We start from the raw sequence: 24545 nt of genomic DNA on the forward strand, positions 1-24545 counted from the left end.
TCGCGTAGCTGAAGTCGAAGTATCTTAGTTCAACTTACCTGGCCGTCCTCACGGCGGCGAGTCGACTGCTGCGGCTCCCCCGTTGATTCCACTTACTCATCCTGCCAAGGCGGAGTACGGGCGTCGATTCGGGAATCGATTTATGGCGTCCAGACGAGACGTGATAAATCGATCCCCGATACATTGAACACTACCTGCTGATCCGGCAGGTAGTATAGACGTAACCTTTGAGAAGCTTAATTTTTGTTCATTTTATAAAACACTGAATGCCTTGAGTATATAATAATTAAATGGTTATTAACTCATGACTGACTTAAAATGTAATTGATATGGGCAAGAAAAACATAGTGCTTTCTTCAAATTACTTTCTAGTAGATCAGCCCTTGGTAATAGTCAGGCAACACGATTTAGGAATTTCTGGTGCTAAGCATTAGTTTGAACCAGTGATATTTGATAGATCCCTGGGCCCTTTGGCAGCAGTTGCTGAAGCAGGTGTCATCATGCTGTTGAAGTTACTTTTAAATTGAATGAGCAAAGTCTTTTCAGAGAATATCACCACTGATTTCTGCAGCTGATAAAAATATATGCACCAACCTACTGGCTCTAATGCGTGGTTACTCCCCCTACATTACTTTAATTGTAATTGGATTTTTTTAAAAATCTGGATTTTTAGAATGAGCCAAGAATTCCATGGTGATTGAGCAAGGGAATATATCAATCACTAGACTATCTACTTTTCATATGACTGTAGTGCAGCATCTGATACTAATCATTGTTTGTTGTGTGTGTTATAGATGTGAATTTCTGCAAGATGATGTGCATAGGGATAACTCCTATAGTCGGAACAATATCTTCTACTGGCATGTTAATGTTTACATCTAGGTTTTTCCCAAACTTATTCAGATTATCCAGATCATACTGTACTCATTACATTGTTTATCATTTGATATCAAGAAACTTAATCCCACAAAGAATGTAATATTTAGGCAGAGATGTTTGACACGTCATTGATAGGTTGGTACTTGAAGTCTTAAACATTTAAATACCTGTTGAATAAACTACATGGAGCTGTTCTAGCTCCTAAAAAGCTTTAAATGGCCCTCAGTCTGTTCTACTTGTAAACTTTGTCTTTTTATCTTTAGGAACAATTGATGCTGTTTATCCAAGTCTGTGTCTGTGTGTGTTTAGATCTTGTATTTCAGAAGTAAACTTCTGCCATCTTCCTCATTATTAAACATTTTACTTTATCACCAGTTTCAAGAGTTATTGGTTTAAAGGTCTGTTGCTGGTCTTGGTTTTAAATTTTGGTTTTATCTATAAGTAGTTTATCATATTTACAAGAAGTACATATTGGGGCCCTGGCTTAATCCCAAATGTCTTTGTCCCGCAGAAAATATCCACAGCCATACAAGCAATTCAGCATGCAGATTTGGGCTGACCCATTCAGAAGAGAGGTTAATCAGCCAAAAGCAAACACATGGGAATCTTCTGTTATATACAAGGCACAACTTGGGAAGGGGGGAAGGAGGAAAGTTTATATGACAATTTCCTGACTCCTACACACCACAGCTCTCAATGCTGTATCTATTGGAAACACACGAGTTGTTGTAGCCCTAGGGTTGGATTTAAATCTATGTCTTGGGAGAATTAACCAGCTACAAAAGTTGTTTTGGTTTAGCAGAGTCCTATAATAATGAGGTGAACATAAAAATAAGACTGGGAACCTGGACTGATCCTTTTAAGGGAATATTGATAAGGTTTGTAGGCTCCGACTTTGATCTATGGCATATCTGTGTCTGTCTGCAAAGTCCTGCCACCTTTTAGAAAACAGAGTGGAGGATGTGGTGGGTCTTTATAAATAGTTTTAAAAGGCCTTGAGATGAAGGGCTCTGTACTGCTTCTCCTTCCTCCCTCCCCATTTCTATGCACTTTAGGATGTTCTGAAGTGCAACTGGAGAAGGTTCCTTGAACTTTCAGTGTTCTAGTAAATAATTTATCAGAAGAATGCCATACAAAATCCCCTATGAGCCCCATGAAACATATCCCAAAGTACTCTTTATCTTCAAACGTGTGCATAGATCACACTTCACTGCTTCTAAAGTGACCTAGGCCCAGTAACGACATGAAGCACTTAAAATTGCTCTCTTTCTAGTTTGTCTCATGCAAAGTGGAGATGAGGAAGCAGGACAGATGTTCAGAAAACAGAATTGCCCTGAACTTTTCAGATGAGGAGACAAACCTTCATCAGCACTACAGAGCAACTGTAAGCCAAGCCAGCATGCATGTGACAGAAGAAAAAATGGTGGTAAGGGAAACACATTCCATTATCAAGCTGCTAAAGGATCTTTATGAAAAACTAATGTTTATGAAATATCATATCATTCTTTTAAAAGGGCATTGTTAAGTTAAAATTCCATTTAAAATCACCTTCTGGGTTTTACCTCTTCTTGAGGTATTCAAACTGAATTTTTTTAAAGAGCTTTAAAAATTGTTCTAATGCGGTCAACTCCTTAGAGTTAGTTGAGGGTGAACGTTGAAGACAGACCCAGAAATTTCATTTTTGCTTATAGTGTGCTTCACTTGCTGGTTCTGTTGGGATGCTGTGGTATTTGGCTTACAAACACTGCATGGGAACATTATTCCTTTAAAATATATTGGTTGAGGCCTAATTAAACCAGGGAATTGGTCTCTTCACTGTATAATGGGCATAGCAGCAGATCCATCACCTGCTCAGGTCTCCCAAATCTTTCCTCTGCTCCCATCTCAAAACTGAAAATTGTGTTGGACTTTGGGGTAGCTACTTCATTGGGCAGGGATTTAAAAAAAATGTAATAGAGACTAGATTGAGGAAAACAGAGAACTGTAATTCTTAACTCAATATGCCACACATGAATCTTTGAAGCCAGTCTGCCTGTGGTTTCAATCTATTCAGAAGACTTTATACTGAACTTCATAAATACCTAAGGAGAAAGACCTTAATCTAGAGGTGCTGTGTCACACTTGAGAATTATGAAAATTCTTCACTGATGGGACAAATTTATCCTGGCAGAATATATGACAAGAATCCAGCTCAGAGTTTAGTAACAGAGAAGGAAAAGCAGAATCAGGATTTCCCTTCTGTGAGCCACAGTAGCCATGTTTTTATAGTTACACACAGATGGAACAGTGGCATATGCTTAATTTTTTGGGGGGGAGGGGGGAGAGGGGAAGAAGTACTTTGCCTTGTGTCTAATATACTGGAGGAAAATGTTTCAAAGAAGTTCTTTCTTGTGACAATATCACCGCTGTAGTGAACGCAAAGTCTGCTTGAGTACTCTGCCACTAAGAGCTAATTATACAAATTAGACTAGGCAGGCTATTCTAAACTGTGCATCAGATTTTTAGAAAGCATGGTTCTGCACTGAAAGTGATGATAAAAATGGCCTTTCATGTTTGTTTTTCCCAATTTTCAGTTGGTAAGAAAAAAGATGGTTTCTCTGATTGCCAGCCCCACAAACCAGTCGAAGGCTAGTGGGATAACTGAGAGTAAAATCTGACCTGCATATCATTCAGAACTAGTGTAAATGCACAAGAAAGACTGAGCTCCTATTGATTTTTGAAGCAGAGGGTCAAGTTGCAGAGCTAGCAGTTTGGGGGAAAATCCTTCTTGAAAATTTGACGTAGATGTTACTGAGAAATGATAAAATGCTATTTGTATGCAGTCACTTCTCAGAGTAGAATTAAACTTCAGAGATGTGAAGAGTTTTATTAATTATTTCTGTAATCTCTACCAGTTCCACCCCTTTCTTGTTTGTACCACGCATGCTCTGAGTACACAGATTTGTTTATACAACTCACAAAACATTAAGCATGCGTAGAGTCTAAGTCATGCATGAAAGGACTCTAAATGTCTCCTGATTCTTATTAATGATTTTAGAGACTGATGTCTGCATATTTTCAAGTTGCCTTTTAGATAATTATATTTATAATCTGAGGAACAGGTCGCTTGTTTCATAATAATAACTACATTAACCATGTTATAGAAAAGTGTAATTGCAGCACGTTTTGAAGCCTTTGCAGAATATGTTCATAAGGGCATGGTAAATAATATGTAAAATATAATTATCTAGTTAAGTAAGGATAGTCTTTGGACATAGTCCTCTTAACACAAAAAGTATTAAATAAAGAGAACACTTGCAGTTTGATACGCTACAGCATTCATTTTTAAAATATGTAAAAAAATGGTTGTAGTGCCTAGAACCCCCAGTCATAGACCAAGGCCCCGTTGTGCTGGGCATTGTGCAAACACAGAAAGAAAAGACGGTCACTACCCCAAAGACCTTACAATCTGTGTGAACAAAACACTTGATCATCAATTGGTTTGGTTTGTTGATCTGCCACAGACTTTCTGTGTGACCTCGGCTGACCCATTTAATCCCTCTAGGCCAGGGATAGGCAACCTATGGCATGCGTGCGAAAGGCGGCACGCAAACTGATTTTCAGTGGCACTCACACTGCCCGGGTCCTGGCTACCAGGCCGGAGGGCTCTGCATTTTAATTTAATTTTAAATGAAGCTTCTTAAACATTTTAAAAACCTTATTTACTTTACATACAACAATAGTTTAGTTATATATTATAGACTTATAGAAAGAGACCTTCTAAAAACGTTAAAATGTATTACTGGCACGTGAAACCTTAAATTAGAGTGAATAAATGAAGACTTGTCACACCACTTCTGAAAGGTTGCTGACCCCTGCTCTAGGCCTTAGCTTTCCATCTGTAAATGGAGACGGTGATGATTTTTGTCTCCCCAGCCTTAGTCCTTTTTTCGATGTAGAATGCAAGTTGTTTAGGCCAGGGACTCTCTCTAAGCGTATGCACAAGGGAGCCCTGAACTCTAGTCACCAACATAATACAAATAAATATAACCATTTAGGATCAAGTCCTTTTGGCTTTGATAAGTGCAATGACTAAAATTACTAAATGCCCTTAACTTCCATTACCCTCAATAGGAGTTGAGAGTGCATAGCTCCTCTCTGGAGGCACTGAGCACCTGGCAGGATCGGGTACCTTCGCTAAAAATGTACTTTCTACTAGAGATCAAGTAGCTGTCCCATTTTTCACATGAACAGATGCTGGTATAATTTTTGAATGGCAAGTTTTTTAGCACATCTTTGTGGCTAGATATGAAATTCCATTTAAAAACAAGATAATTGTTTCATGATTGTCCCCAGAGGCAAGCTAAATCTACTATGCTGTTTGGCACAGTAAGACAAGAAGTAAGGAGCATTGTTATTAAGACTCTTTTTTTCCCTATAGCTTCTCTCCAAGATGTGACGGTGCTCATCTAAAAACTGAAAAAAACAAAGTCACGCCACACAATGTCCATCCAAAGTTCAATGGAGATTAAGGGACTGGTGAATGGGAAACTGAGGGGAACAATGTTTAGGATAATAAGCATATTAGTCATTGTCCTTCTTCTCTGAGAGCTCAGAGGAGGTGGATTTGATTGGCGTTAAAGTTCTTTCCCCACTGGGGAAATCACATGCTTAAATGCTTTGTTGAATTGGGACTAGAGTGCCTAATTCTCTCACGGCGATTAGATCTTGGTTTGTAAGAGCACACATTTTGCCAGCACTTATGGATCAAAGGTCTGGGGGCCTTAGCCAACAAATTTTGTTACCAGGTGAAGTATTAACTATCGTGAGCAATTCCATCATAATCAGGATAACTTAGTCCAGGGTCTTGAGTGGGATGGACACAAACTGATATGCTTATATTGTAAAGAGTACTTTCTTGGTCAGAAAAACACAGACTGTTTTTAAGATCCAATAGAAGAACCAGGGAAACCGCTAAGATTATTAAAAGGGTACATAAAATTGGCCAATAGACAATAATGCAAAATGGAAACAAAATGAACAGAACTCCTGTCACTGTATATAGAAGATCATGTTTTTTTGTCTCAGTATTCAGGTCAGATAGAAAGCAGATAGAAGAAATCAGAACAGGGATGTGTTGGAGTGTGTTAAGGGAGACTAGAGCATCTGGAGCACTTTACCTACTTAGTATGAAGAAGTCAATCAGCAAGAAGTGTTTTATTGCAATAGAGCTCAGACATGGTCCCTCCAAAAAAAGGGATCATTAAGTTGCTACATCTTGTGTTGCAAGGGTAAACTGTAGTGTACAAAGAAACCATACCAATAGATTAAAAAAAAAAAGTCAAGTACCCATAGCAGACAAAGATGATCAATACAAATGAGTTGTAATGGTCAGGATGCTGTATCAAAGAGACAGATGGGAGTGATGTGTGGGAGATGAAATAAGTGAAATTACAGGATCAGCTGGGGTATAATCAGATCTGGATAAAAAGTAACTGGGCTTATTTAGAATAAAGGACAGTTTCTCATGGTTCATGACATTATTCTGATCCCAGATTTATATAAATATATATCTAAAACTACAGTCACAATAGTATTTCAGCATAGCTATTCAGACTAACTTCCTACACACAACTTTGTAGTAACTTGTATATTTATTATACAAAACAAATGCCAAGGGTTTACAGTTCAACATGATTTGATATCCTGATTGGTGCTTATACCATGAAAGAATCCTCTGTCTTATAATAAGTACAGTATGTCTGATCCTCCTTTCAGTTACACAGATGAACATCAAAATTAAATCTATGCCATTACACAGATGTAAAACTAGTGTATACAAGAAGAAAACTAGGTGTTCTATGAGGATGTATTCACTGAATAGTTTTTTTTAATGTTAATGGTTACCAGTTTAAAACCTAAGTGTGATTTTAGTGGTACAATAGTACAAGCTGCTTGGAGGTGTTGTATAATGAAATTTAAATGGATGAATTAAAATTAATTAAATATTTGACACTGGGAACAAAGTGCTGTCAGCTAAAAATCACTGGCTCTTTGCCATGAATGGGTTTTTCAGAGAGTTAATGGAATCCTGCAGATTGTTGATTTGTGAGGTTTCTAAATAACTGCATGGACTTTTTGCTAAATGCTCTGCAGAGACTAAAGAGTGAGTTCCTGCAAATCATACTTTCAGCAAATGGCACTGCAAGGGAAAGATGGAAAGAAGGTAAATGCATTTTTCTTACCTGAAAATGCTGAACTACCCAAAGGAATGACAAGAGGCTTATTCTCTATAGAGACTAACACTTTTTTTAAATCTATTTTTTATTCTATGATATGCACCTAACTGCTCACATTCTCAGGACCCTGGAGATCCATCTGCTACAGTAGCCAGGCTTTAAGGCTATTAATATGTGAGGCAATATTTTGATCACTGTCATGTACACTCTTTTAAGATGAATGCTTTCCATTGGACACACCTTTTTCCTTTACTGATTATACAGTGTGAATTGAGGGTTGTGTTCGAATCCCTCGCTCCTCTCGGATTAATTTGCCACAGTCTAACTCCGTAGATAAGGTGGTTCCAGAGGTGGAGTTGGATGGATGGGTTTGCTTACATTGTAGTCCATAAAAGAAACAAAAGGCCTTGCATGCAGGAAAAAAATGGAGAAAAAATAAATAAGTGAAATAACAAAAAATATGAAAATGAGAGCTCTAAATTAAAGATACTATTATGGAAACAGAAAAACTCACAAGATTATATGCAATTTATAGTCATAATGAAACTGTGTTCTTTTTATACCGTCATTTCCCACAGATTCTGTGATAGTAATATGTGATATCGCCACTTTACTCTAATGCAGCTGAAGATTTTCATTATGATGAGACAGGCTACCATCTATTGCATGTTGCTGTGATATAGTAGCAGGATTTTCACATAAACTGAACTTGTCACATAAGATTCACACTGGTACTCACCCAAATTATAAAGAAGTGAATGAATAGTCTTCTTGGGATACAATTTTTGGCCTATTAATTATGATTCCAGAAATAATATTGTCCTACACACTTATCCGATTATTATTTTTCTTACAAACTTTAATCAACTTCATGACCTTTGTTTTTTTATACAAAAAGGATATAAAAACGGAATAATGGATAAAACCTATCTGAGTCAAGAGCTGGAGAAAACCCTCTTTTCATTGTGTGTTTTTGAAACTGGTAATTAAGATTTTAAAACTTATAAGAAATTAACAATATATACAAGGTACATCAGTTCTCTTGGATTTATGCTTAAAATACCAAATGTTTGGCTTACTAAAACCTTGATCCTGCAAATCGCTCCACATAGGTGTGGGTCTGCTCAGGTGCAGGGATCTGCCTGCATGGAGCAGTTTAGAGTATTTTAGGCTTGATCCTGCAATAAGCCTATCCCTGTACCATGATGACCAAACTAATGTGATGTCACTGACACTTATTGGCTCTAACTGATCTGCTGGATGCACCTAAGTGCCATACAGACAAATAAAGCCATGGTGCCTGCCTCCAATCTGCTCCCAAGCCAAATCCCATAGAAGTGAAATTGGGGGCTGAGCAGGCCCTGGGGATCCACCTACAAAGATGAGATGGCAGAATCGGGGTCTCACTAGAGAAGTGACAAGGGAAGACATAGGGACAAAGTAGAGATTACTGAGGACAGTAACTGTACTGTAGCTGGAGAATGGAAATGGTAATGTTGTCTCTCTAAGGAGACCCTGTAGAGCAGAACAAATTATTTAGTATTTGTTGCAGGATCTGGGCGTGTGCTCAGTAGTACTGCTCTCATCTCGTTTTGTTCTTAAACATATTTAGTGTGTGCTAGGTTCTATAATGAAAACAGAACAGTATTTCCTCAAACATTGCAAAATCCATGTATTGGTTTACATATATTTATTTTCTTGGATTTTTATATTGTTCATTACCCTTCAATGGAGTTACTCCAGGGATCACTTTTAAGCCAGATCCTACTGTTCTGCAGCTCCCATCTTTCTATCAAGGCTTCCCACTTTATGGCCTGCCCTTCCCTGTGGAACATGCAGAATCCTGGCTTTGAAGGAGTGCTTTGGAGTGAGTGAGTGAGAGAGAACTGTGTTGGTGGAGACAGACCAGCAGACTGCTGCCATTACCAAAGGGATGATGCTGAAGCTATAGAGAGAGCTGCAGTTTTCCGTTTTTATTCCTTTCCAAGTCCATTTGTTTGAAGTGTTAAGACCAAGCAACAACTGTTTGAGAAATTAACCAGGCTCGAAATTTCTGCACAGTCATACTAAACAACGCTAATTGGATTGAGTGTGAGGTACTTCCCTCTTCTCATTTAATAAATGTATGTGGCTTTAGTGCCAGAAATGCGTAGCAAAGATTCAACAGCACGAGAGCCTGAATAGACTCTTAATGGTACAGCCTCCTATGCCTTGGCAACCCCAGGCCCTAAAAAACAAACCAGAAACAAGCTGGCAATAGACAACTAACTCACCTGTTCAATATCGCTGTTTTTCCTGGATTTATATATAAATTCTCCAATGGCTACGAACACTGAAAGAACAAGTCCGGCAGCAAGCACTATAAAGATGCCCCCAATATTCTCAACCCCCAGAGCACTGGCCTCTTTGCTGTCCTCCTCAGGGCATCCATTGCCCCGCCACCACTTTTCTTTCATCATGTGTAGTTTCCCCTCCTCCTGTAGCTGGAGAATGGCAATGGTAATTTTGTCTCTATAAGGAGACCCTGTAAAGCAAGAAGAAACCATTTAGTATTTGTTGCAGTATTTGTTGGAGTGGGGAGGATGCGCATTTGAGACAAAAGTGCACCCTTGTAACAATACAAATTATTCCTGATAGAGTATAACCAAAACAGTTCTGTGCATGACTGCTCATGTTTGGATTTCTCTCATATTCTCATAGGTGGATAGCATTAGCTAGTGAAATTTGCATTGGTGACTGACAAAGAGAGGGATCTTTAAGTCTAGCTATTCATTTAGGAATGCATTGGGATTTCTGTGGATGCCTACAATGGACTTGGGTGGGGAGGGATAGCTCAGTGGTTTGAGCATTGGCCTGCAAAACCCAGGGTTGTGAGTTCAATCCTTGATGGAGCCATTTGGGGAACTGGGGTAAAAATCTGGGGATTGGTCCTGCTTTGAGCAGGGGGTTGGACTAGATGACCTCCTGAGGTCCCTTCCGATTCTATGACTTTGACTAAACCACTGCATTGCAGCAGATTTTCCCCTAAATTCCTTTCTGTGTCTGAGTATTTCACATTCTCCTAGACTCTCTACTTTTACGTCTATTCAATTTACTTCAATTTTTTTTGTATTTAAAACTCAGCACAATGTAAGAAAACATAGTGAGTTAAATAAGTTCTGGCCTCAATTATACCTTTGTGTCCTTATTTATGACAGTTGAGCTGGATGGTTATGAGAGCTGAAGCTGGCCTTGTATTTTCTTTGCATTCTGCAAAGTTTTGCCAACATATAGGTGCCGATAGCAAAATACTTGAGGCTTTTCTTTCTGGTATTTATTGCTTTCCCTCCACTGACATTCTACTGGTAACAATGCATGCTATACTGTCAGAGTGGATGAGTATGCACGATATCTGGCAAGCAAGGGGTTAAAACGGTGCCACCGCTGCCTCCACCCCCAGCCAGAACAAAGTCACAGTGGAGCAATTAAGCTTAATAGATTAGCAGGAGCTAGCAGTGTGGACAGGACTAATTAGCAGCAAGCACAAAATTCCCCAGTCTGGACTTTCAACTGTAGGAAGCTTTGTCTCCTAGGCTGGTTTATGCTACAACTTATGTTGCCCTAACTATGGAAATGTCTGCACATAGACTCATAGACTTTAAGGTCAGAAGGGACCATTATGATCATCTAGTCTGACCTCCTGCACAACGCAGGCCACAGAATCTCACCCACCCACTCCTGTATCAAACCTGTGTCTGAGCCATTGAAGTCCTCAAATCATGGTTTAAAGACTTCAAGGTGCAGAGAATCTTCCAGTAAGTGACCCATGCCCCACACTGCAGAGGAAGGCGAAAAACCCCCAGGGCTTCTGCCAATCTGCTCTGGAGGAAAATTCCTTCCAGACCCAAAATATGGCGATCAGCTAAACCCTGAGCATGTGGGCAAGACTCACCAGCCAGAAACCCAGGACAGAATTCTCTGTAGTAACTTGGATCCTTTCCCATCTAACATCCCATCACAAGCCATTGGGCATATTTACTGCTAGTAGTCAAAGATGAATTAATTGCCAAAATTAGGCTATCCAATTATACCATCCCCTCCATAAACTTATCAAGCTTAGACTTGAAGCCAGATATGTCTTTTGCCCCCACTACTCCCCTTGAAAGGCTGTTCCAGAACTTCACTCCTCTAATGGTTAGAAACCTTTGTCTAATTTCAAGTCTAAACTTCCTGACAGCCAGTTTATATCCATTTGTTCTTGTGTCCACATTGGTACTGAGCTTAAATAATTCCTCTCCGTCCCTGGTATTTATTCCTCTGATATATTTATAGACAGCAATCATATCTCCCCTCAGCCTTCTTTTGGTTAAGCTAAACAAGCCAAGCTCTTTGAGTCTCCTTTCATATGACAGGTTTTTCATTCCTCGGATCATCCTAGTAGCCCTTCTCTGACACTGTTCCAGTTTGAATTCATCCTTCTTAAACATGGGAGACCAGAACTGCACATGGTATTCCAGATGAGGTCTCACCAATGCCTTGTATAATGGTACAAACACCTTCTTATCTCTACTGGAAATACCTCACCTGATGCATCCCAAGACCACATTAGCTTTTTTCACAGCCATATCACATTGGCAGCTCATAGTCATCCTGTGATCAACCAATACTCTGAGGTCCTTCTCCTCCTTCTTCATGCAGACAAAACTCTTTTCAGGTACCCCCTCCAGGGACATGTACATGCTGCAGTTTCCACATCCAGTCATCTTCATTGTGTCTTCCACTGCTTGGGTCACTACAACTGCTCTCTTATCTGTCATAGGCTTCTATTGTGGGACAACTGCCCCACTCCCTCCTCCCGACATAACTGCCCTGCTATGCCGACTTCATAACGCCACCTTCCTGAGCGGTGTAGAGTTGAGGTTGATGTAATTAGCTTGGCGCAGTGTCAGTGCAGACACTGCATTGCTTATGTCAATTGTTGCTGGCTTTCAGGAGCCTTCCCACGCTGACAGTACAATTGATACAAATGCTCCTGGTGAGGGGGGGCACACCGCTGACACAAAGAGCAAAGTGTAGACACACACAAGCGATGTAATTACTGTGGTGGCTGTGTGCCAAAATACGCTAGGACAACTTAATTTTGTAGTGTAGATATGGCCGTATTGTTAGAGAGTGGAAGAACTCCAATGTGGTCAATCACTTAGTTGTGTGGCTAGTCATCGTACCTACTAGCTTAGCAATTAGCAAGACCGCTAAGTAATGATTCCACAATTGTAAGTTTAGCTGCGGACTAAGATGGCTGAAATTTCCAACCTGATCAATGTAAACAACATTGAGTTCTTTAAAGCAGGGACTGTAGGTCAGATTTCCATAGGTGTTTAGACATGTAACGATGGGCATCTAGTGGAATTTTCAAAAGTGCCTAAGTGATTTGGAAAATCCCACTAGGAGCCTATCTACATCTTTAGGTGCCTAAATACTTGTGAAAATCTGTCCCCATGTATCCATTCTCTCTAACATGCCATGCATCTTATGGTACTGTACACAAATGTATTAAAATAATTGTACTATGAATACAGTAAGACACCCACCAGAGCTTTTTATTTCCTTTAGTCTAGTCTACTATATTGTTTAGAGAAACAATGTAAAAAACATCCCAGTTCATTCATTTGCAGTGCCAAGCCTCAGATAGCTTTCAGAGCACAGTCTGTTGCCAGCAGTAGGATATGCTGAGACCACAGATGCCAAGAGATATTAGATTATGCAAAGTCTTTCTGGGTAACCAAAGATCAGCATCCTTTGCTCTGGGTAGCCAGAAATGAAGGGGAAATTATACCCTGAATAAGAATAGCTTATTTTAATGAACATGCATTCTAGTTTTAAAAAAAAATCTTACGAGAAAATTAAAAGTTGCCAGTTAAAATATAGTTAGCAGTGCCTCCTGGAAAGTGAGTACAACTGCCTAATCTTTAGGAGGGGTTCTGGTTCCTGCAACAGCTAGAGTGAGTTAACCTGCAGGGTATACTGCAAGGTCACTCTTCTCTTCCTCTGTTTCTCCTCACCATACCCCACCATAAGGAGATGGGTTGGTGTGGGGATTGTGTGGAACATCTATTCTTTGTTTCTGTTGCTGCAGGGTTATTTGATTCAATCTTGGGAGTAACAGAGACAGCTGTATTTATACTTGTACTCTTAGAATTTTTGCCAAGTGTGCCTAGAGCATTGGATTGGAACTTTTAAAATTATTATTGGAAAGTAGTAAAAATTCACACAAATCCATTCTGATACCTCTTTGTTCAATATTAAATTTATGGCCTTGGTGCTGTTAACAAAAGCCACCTCTCAGGTTGTTGAAATACAGCTACCCGCTTGCTTAGAGCTACCTCCCAAATCACTGTTAATAGTTAGCATGAGAATTACTAGCACACCGGCACTGGCAGCAGTAATTGTGGAAATCAGTGCTTGTTTGACGCATGTAATAACGTTTCTTTGTTCAACTGAATTCCTCCTAAGATGCCCTTTTGCATAATTTTTTTTTAAACATTACCTACGTACTATGCACTAGTCCTCTCAGAATGCACTAAGCAGATAAGTGCTAAGGAAAAACAAGTGTTGGCTGCTTTAGTTCAGAGCCAAATGCAAAACCCATATCTTACACAGTCACTAAAAACCTCTAATAGAAACAACACAGTGAACGTCCCTTATACCTGCCTCTTTGTGCTAGGGAAGGAAGAGAGCGCCTTGGTGTGTGGTGTTTTTTTTGTTTTTTTAAACTTGTAGAGATTGCTCAGATGCTAAGGTGATAAGTAGAGCTGGTAAGGAAAAATGTTGGAATGATTTTTCCAATGAAAAATGCCCCCCCACCCTTTTTTTTTGTGTGGAAAACTGAAACTTTCAGTGGAAACATTTCAGTCTCTCTCCTTCCCCCCCCACCCCAAATCAGTTTCCATCAGGAAAATCAAAATGACAGCTGCCTGCCATACTTGGCATGTCAATTTCTGAGTTGCTGAGGCAGAGCATCTTGAGCTGGAACGTCTAGGCTGTAATTAAACTGCCCCTTAGCCTGAATCCTGCGAGTCTCAGTCAGCGGGCACGGGCCAGCCCCAGTTTTTTAATTGCAGTATAGACATTCAACTTGGGTGTCAGAGGGTCAGGCTCTTATAATTTGACAAGACTCTTTCAGCTGGGCAGCTGCAAACCTGGAAAATTTCACTTTGGTTCTTCTGAAATTAGATTTTTCTTGAAAACCTTTCCCAGAAAATATTTCAGTTTTGATGTTTTACCCCTGTTTGATTGAAATTTTTTTCAAAGATGCAAAATTTTTCACAGCAAGGGATTTCCATTTTCCAGTCATCTCTAGTGCTAAAAGCCATGCATGTCCCCAGCTACATGTACAGATTTTTTTAAATTAAGAATTACATTTTTCTTTTCCACTTGTCTGAGGACAACACTGTGATCATACTTGGCACATTCATGAGAATTTCTGAAGTGCATGGGCATCTGTTTGCACCTGTAAAGTGTAGGCATGTTTGTGCATTTGAATTCTGAGGATTGCACAAGGGCAGACTTGGCTAAATATTTGGTCCTAAAAATACTGAGAACTCAAAGTACGTTTATCTTAGAAATAACATATTGGGATGGTCTTGGATACTGGGAGAAGACAACTGAGCCCGTTTCCTTTGGGAATTCATGTGTGTTATGGGAGTATCTTTGCAGCATACCTTGTCTAGGGCAAGTTTCAACTTTTAATTGTTTATTAAAATTGCCCATATGACATTAGAATGGTTTATTTCAAGATATGTGGAGACTTGTACATATATTCTATATATCTTTGACTCCTAACTGATCTTTCTAAAACAATATATTCATCATACAAGAAACATCTTACAATATATTCCACAGCTGCATTTCCAGTGGATGTATTCTCTGAGGATTACCATCTGTTCCAATTATCCTTCATTGTTTTTAGTTTAAGCATGGCAGTTTTATAACTGCTATGAAATTCTTGCCATGTATTTACCTTTATTTTGGGATATTTTAAATTTTTGGTTCATTCTTCTCAGCCAGAGAAGTTTGTTCTCACATAAGCAATGGAAAAATATTTTTACAATATCGTCTCTAGGGAATTCTGGCTAAGATTGGGCAGAGTTCAATATACTGGGGCAGGCTTCCTACCTCAGTGGCTCTCAACCTTTCCAGACTACTGTACCATTTCAGGAGTCTGATTTGTCTTGCGTACCCCCAAGTTACACCTCACTTAAAAACTACTTGCTTACAAAATCAGACATAAGACAAAAGTGTCACAGCCCCCTGCTACTGAAAAATTGCTTGCTTTTTCATTTTTACCATATAATTAGAAAATAAATCAACTGGAATATAAATGTTCTTACATTTCAGTATATAAGGCAGTATAAACAAGTCATTGTATGAAATTTTAGTTTGTACTGACTTTGCTAGGGCTTTTTATGTTGCCTATTGTAAAACTAGGCAAATATCTAGATGAGTTGATGCACCCCTTGGAAGAACACTATGTACCCCTAGGGGTATGTGTACTCCGTGTGGTTCTACCTCACTCAAAGATGGCCAAAGAAGAAATTGGAAGGCCAAAATCTGTGAACAGTTATACCAGTGTAAATCTATAGCTAATTCCATTGAAGTCAGTGGAATTACGCTGATGTAAACTGAGAAGAGACATGGGTGGGGCAAGTGCATGACTAAGCAGGACAAATATATTAAACTAGAAAAAGAACTGGCTATACAATGTCCATTTGCAGAAGGACCCACTTTGTGTGGAAAATATCCTATCTCTTTAAATATGTACAACTGGCAAAGTACTGAAACATACAGGGGCAAGGCAAGCAAATCCACTGAAAAGGGCAACTGCTTATTGGCAGAAGTGAGGGAGCTGGGTTTAAGAATGCACCCGAAGCACTGAGACTCTTGATGTAGGAATATAGTCTTGCAATGGCTTCTTATAGTCCCTACATATTGCTCTAAAAATCATTGCAAACTTTGTAGACTATTCTACTAAAGTGCACAGGCAATGGCGCATAGGGTGCGACATCAATCCTGTCTCGTTTCATGCAGCTTTCCAAGGGGCACCTACGTTGGAGATCACATTTACCTTGATTCTCCCCCCACATCCCCATCTTTATATATACAAATATGTAATCTGGCTTGCTAGCATGGTTTAATAACATGGGAGGGAGGAGCAGAGGGCACCCCGTCACCTGTGAACAGGACCTTTTATCCACAAGAGCAGCAGGCCAACTGACTGCTTCTTGAAGGCACACTCTACACCTTAATTTTGCTCACTTGCTTACAAGCCACCCTCTTGCCCCTGCTGAGTAGAGCCATTGCTGTAGCTGAGGCAAGAGGGGAGACGTTGAATGAAAGTAGGATCCTGGGTGCTCAAAGTTACAGAAAGTTCCTAATGGGCATCCAGATTTAACTGCCCAGAACCTCTTGAAGTCTGCTCATCGTTAATTATCTTTAATGCATCTTACCAATAGGAGTTCCCACGCCATAGCCTTTAGAATCAATGAGTCCACCGATCTGCGTGAGATTGCAGTTTCTCTGAGTCACGTATTCTATGCTGGTTGATTCCATCAGCAGGGCATAGTCCGTTGTGAGCACCCGCTGGATTCCCTCATCATTGTTCTTCACCAGCGCAGTCTGCTGCCTGCTGCTCATGAATGCCCACATTTTTTCATATGTTGATATTTTGGATTTCTAAGGAAGGAAAGTGGATTCAGCAGAAATGTTAGTTCTCAACGTATACTTGCAAAACATTCCTATGCTTTAGCGTGAATGTTGTCAATAACACCTCTTGAATTGGGAGGGACAGAGAGAGGACTCTTTCAGACTCCCTGGAAGCGTTTCCCCCCCCACACACTCTTTTCGCAGTGTGCTGTGAGCTAGTTTCTTACTGCCTCCTGCCCTAGAGGTGCCAGCATTTCAGTGTTCCCATGTAACCTGGGAGGAGCTGTGGGATCCTTTTGGATGAGCGGTGCTCTATAAAAATGTAAGATGTTACAATGATCCCAATGAATTAGTTAGCTGGGTTACATGTAAGCGAGTGTAACTGGGTCTTTTCCTGGGCCGCCCCCCTGCTGGGTCTGTGCTCCCTTAAGAAAGCACTGTGAGGCTTTTTTTCACTGCAGCACCCGTGGCTTGTATTTACAAACAGTTCCTACCACCAGCGATACTATGTACAAACTTACAAGGCTTGTTGTCTCCTCTTTACAGGGGGTCTCCCTTCAGCCTGGAGACTACCCCTTCCCTGGCCATTCCCCCCCCCCTTGCACTGGCTGCTAGCCAGCCTTTATAGCTCTTCAACGAGCAGGCCCCCAGGTGCAGCCAGTTCCAGAGGCCAGGCACCAGCCTTTTCCCCAGCCCCAATCTAGTTCTCCTGATTGGGGCTGGCTGAGCAGGGGCTAATTAGGTGCTTTTGCACCAGCACCCTGCTACAGCGAGTGTTTGAGATTGCTGCATTGTGGGACATTGTTTCCTCTTCGTTGGGCAGTAGTACCACACCGTGTTCCAAAAGCTGATAAATAGGGTACTATTTATCCGGTTGCCAGTAGTCTGTAAGTCGTGCACTCCACAAGGAAGCTTGAAACAATATGAGAAGGAAGTGAAATCTTAAAAGCCAAGATGCCCTGATACACTTGTGCTTCTGCCTCCCACCACAGCGAACATAAAGGGCCTAATCCTGCTCTCACTGAAACCAATGAGTATTTTGCCATTGTGTTCAAAGGGAGCAGGTATGGGCCTTAATGTGTTGAGATCTGGGCTTCAGATCATGCCATGTAACATGATACCATCTAAACAATAAAGCTAAAGAATAGATTGTGCCCGGTCCCTGCCGAGGTGCTCGGAGGAGGGAGAGGATGTACATAAGGAGTGTTCTTGATGCTCCTCATCTAAGAGCCAGGCACAATCCCAGGGAGCTCAAAGACTGTTCCCTTCTTAGCGCCCCTTGAGGGGAACAAGAGAAAGGGTTGAACTGAACACAGTGGTGAGCAGGTTTCACAATCCTTGAGGATGGTGCCCAGTGCTCACTCCCTTCTTCACCTCAGGTGCTACAAGAGGTTTTATGCCGCCTTAAGCACCATTCCTCCTGGAGCTCCCTGGGGCAGTGAGACACTGCCCATAGGCTCAGTGTGCACCTCTCTCTTGTAGCTACAATCAAACCTAAAGTGTTTGCACTGTATTAACACTATTCCCTGCTTCTTTTTTTGTACTCAATCATGCTATATTAAACACACTTTTTCTTTCTTTCTTTTTTTTTTAAAGTTACAAATTGAGATTTGGTCTAGAGATTAGAGCACCATTATACATTGTTTGTCCATATTACCTGTATTTTGTCTTAATGCTTCATAGCTTCCCACCCATTTTACAGAAATGAAAAACTACTGCAACTGTATGGTCCAATTACACATTTGTACATGGATAGAAAAGTTGTTGCACTCATCATTGCAGCTGAAATCAGTTTATTAATATCATGTTTTAGCCAAAAATCAATGTGCCATCATTTTTGTGTCTGCTCTCTCTCTCTCCCTTTAATTCTCTAGAGCATTCCATTGCACTTTAGGATAGTACTTCCTGCATAGCCACTGGCGGTATGGATGTTTCCATCTGTTGGACATCTTTCTGTTCTATTTTCACTCAGACAGACAACCAGGCTGTATTGCATCATTTGACTAAGGCTACCCCATCAACGATTTAAATGAAAGTCTGTTCTCCATTTACAGAATGAGTAATTAATGAATTGGAGGTTTTATTTTCATTTTTTGTTGAAATTTCAAACACTTCACAGCTTCCCAAGTAGCATCCCCCCTCTCGTCACATAAATGCAAATGCTATTAGAAAAGGACTCGTTCTTTAGCCTGGTGCATTTTCTGTTACTTAAACTCACAGAAAGGATCCAAGTGAAAAAACACTCTCTCTCTCTCTCAATCTGGAACAAGAAACACAATCCCTGCTGTAAGAGTCCTTGTTTTAAACGTCTATTTTTACAGCAACCAAGAAGTACCTCTTTCTAAGACTAATGAGCTAGCAGTAGAGTGGGTGCTGAGCTGTGAGTACAAGAAGAGATAGGGTTTTGTTCCTTGTCTCTGCCTGGTGCTGACCTGCTGTGTGACCTTGGGCAAGTTGCTTCACCATTCTGTGCCTCTGCTTCCCCTTCCCACCCTTTGTCTATTTAGATGTCACAGGCTCTTCGATATTAAGAGTCTCTACCTCAGTTTGTATGCTTAGCTTAATGGGAGCCCCAATCTTGGGTTGAGGCATCTAGGTGCTTCGGCAAGAGATGCAAGACATAATCTGTTTACCCACACTGGTTACTGAGTGCTTGTGAATATTGCATTGTCTCCCCACCCTAGTAGTAGTTAGGCTCCAGGCTAATGTGGTTTTGAAAGGCTGGGGAAAAGGAAAGGAAAAGTAAAATGTACAGGAGTATGGTGCTGCCTGTAGCCAGGTCTGTGGACATGGGCACTTCTGTCTGGGGACTCAGGCTACACTGAAAATGATTACTGTATTTATTTCTTGTGCCAAGTGCTGGGTAATGTGAGGATTCTGTTCCCAGTAAACTAAGCTGGCTCTTTATTAAGAGAGCTGCTCCAATGGCAATGTAACATTCTTAGCCAAGGGCACACAGATTGACTTCTTGGTGCTTCCTCCAAATTCTTCCCTTCTGCAACCCATAGTCCTTCCTCCAACTTGCTACAGTAGTAAAACCACATAATCTCATTTCCTTCATCTGAATAGTCTTGATGTAACACTCTTCTGACCATGTCACAGGTCAGGGATAACGGAACCTGTATTTCCGCTCACTGGTTCATTCTCAAGCTTCCAGCTTCCCTCTGGTTGCCTCTCTTGAGCGGAGACCTGTCTCTCTCTCTCTTCTGACTGGGGTATGTCCAGGCTTTACAGTTCCCTGCATTTGCTTCATTGTTCCCAGCAGAGAGAGGCTTTGTCTTCAGAGATAAGTGTAATTGCTATAGTTAAAAGTACCACACAGTTCTTTCTCTGCAACCCTATTTTATTTTGAAGGTAAAAAGTACTACAGTAGAAAACCTATTCTGGTAGGAGCAGTTCTTTAAACCCACACCCCAGGCACTGGCTTGTGGTTACAAGTTCATCACAGCTTCAACTCAGAACAAGCACCCAGTCTTATGGAGCCTCAATAGGCCCAGTTCTTCCAACCCTACCCTGGGGACTGGGGCTGTCTGTGAACCAGGGGTCCTCTCTGTTTGCTGGATCAGGAAGAAAGCCCTGAGCCAGTTTAAAACCAGGCTATTTATCCAAAACCCCTTTCTTTGTCTGTTGGTCCCTAGAATCTAGTTTGAACTAGTATATGTGCATCTCAGGGGGGTGGTTTCAAAGTGTTGATAACAAAGGAAATGCATTAGCATCTCCCTCCTTACTAGAGAAGGTACCATATAATGCCACCAAACACATACACAATTGCCTTTCTAATACAATGGACCCCCAAAAGTATGAACCCAAATTGAATAAGGTTTAACTTAATTCAATACATTTTATCTTAATGTTATAAGGTTTGTGCAGGATATTGTCAGTCTGTCTCAGACCATTTTTAGGTTCATTGGGTAGAGTTAGTATGTTCTTATTAAACACTATTCTGCATGGCAGCTCATATTAGATATTGATTTCCTACTTGGCTGAGTATTAAACTTTTAAGCAAAATTTCTTTGACTCTGAAGTTTGGGCCTTAATAGTTCTTCTAATTCTACTCTTAAATTTGTTCAGTCAGAGGACAATGCTAAACTTTGAAGGTTAAACAGATCTGTTCAGTTTCTTCTCAATTAGTATAAGCTATTTTTTACCCTAATTAGGAATATATTTTTTAAACTGATACACTTAATAGGGTAGTTTTGAGACTGATACAGACCTATAGAGGTTATAGGAATAATGTATTCTGTATGCAGATGAGTTTGTGAGAGATATTCTAGCTTCCTGCTGCGCTAATCCCCACTTCCACCCCCCTGCCATGCCCCCTCTCACACACAGATTTCTCCACTAAGGATGAAATTCAAATTTCTGCCTTTTGGGTGCAGATGCAGGACTGACTGATTTCAATGGAGCTGTATATGCATAGCAGGAGGCAGGATTTTGCAAGCTTCAGAATGGGACATTAAACATCAGTTATTATAGATGAGCCAAAAATAAAGTGAGAAAACAGAACAAACGGATAGAATTACAAGAAGAGCTGGTTGCAAAAATTCAAATGAGACAGGTTTTCATCAGAATTTGCTGACTTAGCAAAACTGAAGCATTTTGTGGAGACAGTTCTGATGGAACCCAAGCATGTTTCTACTCAGCTGCTGGGGAACCAGATTTCCAAGGTCTGCGGCCCCAGGGCAGCCTGCTATGCGGAGTGCTGTGGTGCCTCTGAGGAGAAATTCAATTTTGTGGGGGTCATACTTGGAACAAAATAGATTTTGAAACAGATCTGCCATGAAATGGAATGGCCTGTCTTTGCACAGCTCTAGACGAGATAGATGCTTGCATTTCTTAAAGCTGCTATTATTCTAAAATAAATTTTTTGAGAAAAGTGTAGTGGCCTGGAGTTTCTACTGAAGCTAGTATAAGGTATTCAACACATGAGTGGAAATATGCTCAGAAGTGTGTGTGTTTGTATTCTGTGTGTATTATAAACCAACAACAGGAATGCGAGTGGGCGTGGGACAAATGATGTAAACATGTTTTCCCAACCTGCTCCTACCATATTCCCTATACACTTGTTAGCTTCTAAAAATACCCCCTTCTTCGGGTTTCCTTTTACTATTTTAAACAAGTTATAAATTTAAGCTTGGGCTTTCTCTAGAGTCCAGCTGATCCTAGGATTTCTTTCTGCAGGCCCTTTCCACTTCTGCCTCTCCTCCTAGTTCTTTTTATTTTTAAGGAGTTATCTATGTCTTACATTCCATGGATTATAACTAATCATCTCAATCTGGACTGACTGCTAAGGAGAGTCCAGAAAATGGCTCTGCGTCTCATGTGGGGCACATGACACCTGGTCACCTATCTTTTACCACAAAGAGAGTCTGGAACAGTGGGTGTGCCTTGAAATTTTCTACAGGTTTGAAAGAGATTGATTCTACTGGCATTTCCCATTTTAAATACAAGGATTATCTTCCAAAAGAGAATACACTTTTAAAGAGTGCCCGCTGTATGCGCTGTTTTCCTTGCAACCTAGTCAGGGCTAAGCTCCTGAAGAGCTATGTTGCTGCTACAAGACCCAGACTCACTGCTGTGGCTGCTGCTGCATGCCTTGCTTCTATTTTGGTGGCCACGAGTGACCTCCCTGATCACCTCAGCACTTTCTGAAGGGGAGGAAACTGCTCCTAGTCTCTCCCCAAGAAAACATACCAGCTCGTGGACAGGACACTACCTGCCTGGACTTGACTCCACTGCACTAATATTTGGGCACTCCCTGAGTCCACTAAGCCCAATACCATCCCCCCCACCCACTCACTGCCTTCTAGCCCGACTGGTCTGGAATAGCCCTCTGGGAACCCTGGGCCTTGTGAACTCAATAAGACCACATCTCCCCCACAGTAACTTTCTGCAAAGGGACAGGACTTTTTCCTATGTCCCCTCTAGAACTTCCACTGTGAGCCTAATCATCATTGATCTTTTATGGCTACCCATATCTGATCACGCGTTAAACTCAGAGCACTTACGTTCTCTTGAACTGAAAACCATTATCTTCCCGCTTCACCTGGCCTGGAGATTTTTGTACATTTCCTAGACTTCCCCCACCTGTTACAGCAGCCGTCTAGTTCAGTGAGCTTGGCTCCCCTCCATCTGTTTTTCTTCCTATTATGAGTTTCCTAGGAATCTATTTTGAGGGACAAAGCCTTTCTTTTAACTGAGCCACTTGAACCTCACACCCTGCTGGTTACCATATTATCCACCGTGCCCCATTCAGCTAGCAGTATTGCAAGCTGGGAAACAGCTTGATGCCAGTAGACTGCAGTATCATCTTAGGGAGAAATATGTTTTTTGATATCTAAATATCTCCTCTATCCTATGAAAGTTTTATTTCAAAAAATAAAATAGGAAGGCTTGCGCTTAAATTTAAAATATAACTGCCCTTTGTCTCTACTGTGGCTCTGAAATATTTTGCAAAATCGGCTCTTTACTATAAATCATGATGGGCCCACAGAACTCAATCCTCTGAGGGCCCTCAACTCCCAGTGACGTCCCTTGAGTTGAGAACTGTCAACACATTGCAGGGTCAGGTCTGAAATGATTTCTTAGAAACACTGGGGAGGGAAATCACACCATTTCCTTCTTCCTCCCCCAGAAGTAAGCCAGCTCTTCCCTGACTTTACATGGTAATGTATAACTCATATATATAAAATTACAGCGGAGGCTGGTAGAACTGCCTATTGATAAGGTTGACTGACACTTCCCATTATAAGACCCTGTGCTTTAAACTTTGCCAGCATTTGACTGTTTGGCCTATATTTCTCATGGTTAGTGTCAGCCTCAGGGTGATTTCTTTTGCCTTGGAAAATTTTAGCCCAAACTATTTGTTTCCAAGAATGAGGCTAGAGAAAAATAAATTGCTTCGTCCATGTTACATACTGGTGAACTTTTCTTTGAAAAGCTCTAGTGCCCCCATGCTGTGGAGCAGAGACTCGAAATTTTGTAGGGAGTGTCCTTTGTCCAGGATGTGCCTCTTGACACCCTAATGAAAATCTGCTCAAACTTGAGAAAGTTATAAGCCTTTGAAAAATCACAGTTTGCACATGCTCAATAAAGACTTCTCAGATTTTAGCAGCTAAATTCCCCCTAAATTCCATCCACACTGGGCATGCACCAGCCTGGACTGAGCAGGACTTTCCCTGCTGTTGCGGCTCTGGGCTGTGTTGGGTCTGGGCGCCTGAACTGAGAGTATGGAGCCTATGTCTCCTGTGCTCTCAACGACACCCCTACACACACCCCACCCCCGCAGCCCAGATAGCATGGAGGAGGAAGCTGTCAGATTCAAATGCAGAGGGGACAAGAGTTGAAACTCTGGGGAGCAGTGGAGTAGATTGGGACAAGGAGCCTGGCAGGGATTGGGCATTGCGGGGGATGGGAGACAGGGACTGCAACTGGCAGTCAGGGGCAGAGATGGGTACTGGGAAGTAAGTAGAGTGAAGACTGGGCAAGGAGACTGGAACTGAGAACCATTGGGATGGAGGAACAAGGTGATGGGAGACCGACCTGAGGAGAAGCCAGGTTGTAGGACTGGCTGGACAAGGACTTGGGAGAAGGACCAAAGGGGCTCACTGAAATTAGATAGAGGGGGAGATTGGAACTGGGAGCCAGTGCAGCCAAGGGGTGTGGGTGGGTGGTTAGGTGGAGGAAACTGGAGGCTGGGGTGGGGGGAGAGGCAAATCAAAGGAGGAGCTGGGAAGGAGGGAAATAGAATGGTTGGGCAGGAAGACT

The 24545-nt window shown here is 41.1% G+C and overlaps 1 protein-coding gene and 1 long non-coding RNA gene across 3 annotated transcripts in view; one reads left to right on the forward strand and one right to left on the reverse strand.

The window, feature by feature from the left end:
* The window catches only part of LOC123362029, a 103007-nt gene extending 96570 nt beyond the window's left edge, over window positions 1–6437 (forward strand). Inside the window, exons 2-3 of the long non-coding RNA XR_006576318.1 lie at window positions 2153–2305; window positions 5300–6437. This is a non-coding gene — a long non-coding RNA (uncharacterized LOC123362029). The remainder of the gene's footprint in view (window positions 1–2152; window positions 2306–5299) is intronic.
* The window catches only part of GRIK1 (glutamate ionotropic receptor kainate type subunit 1), a 240982-nt gene that overhangs the window by 2257 nt on the left and 214180 nt on the right, over window positions 1–24545 (reverse strand). The window contains exons 14-16 of one of the 2 annotated variants that reach the window (XM_045002298.1): window positions 16583–16808; window positions 9371–9621; window positions 7338–7503 (exon numbers count right to left, since the gene is read on the reverse strand). In XM_045002298.1, coding sequence (XP_044858233.1) covers window positions 7354–7503; window positions 9371–9621; window positions 16583–16808 — 627 coding nt within the window. In that variant the 3' untranslated portion in view covers window positions 7338–7353. The remainder of the gene's footprint in view (window positions 1–7337; window positions 7504–9370; window positions 9622–16582; window positions 16809–24545) is intronic. The other variant, XM_045002299.1, reaches the window with a different exon arrangement.

Source organism: Mauremys mutica, chromosome 1, assembly GCF_020497125.1.
Source record: "Mauremys mutica isolate MM-2020 ecotype Southern chromosome 1, ASM2049712v1, whole genome shotgun sequence".
Lineage (NCBI taxonomy): Eukaryota > Metazoa > Chordata > Testudines > Geoemydidae > Mauremys > Mauremys mutica.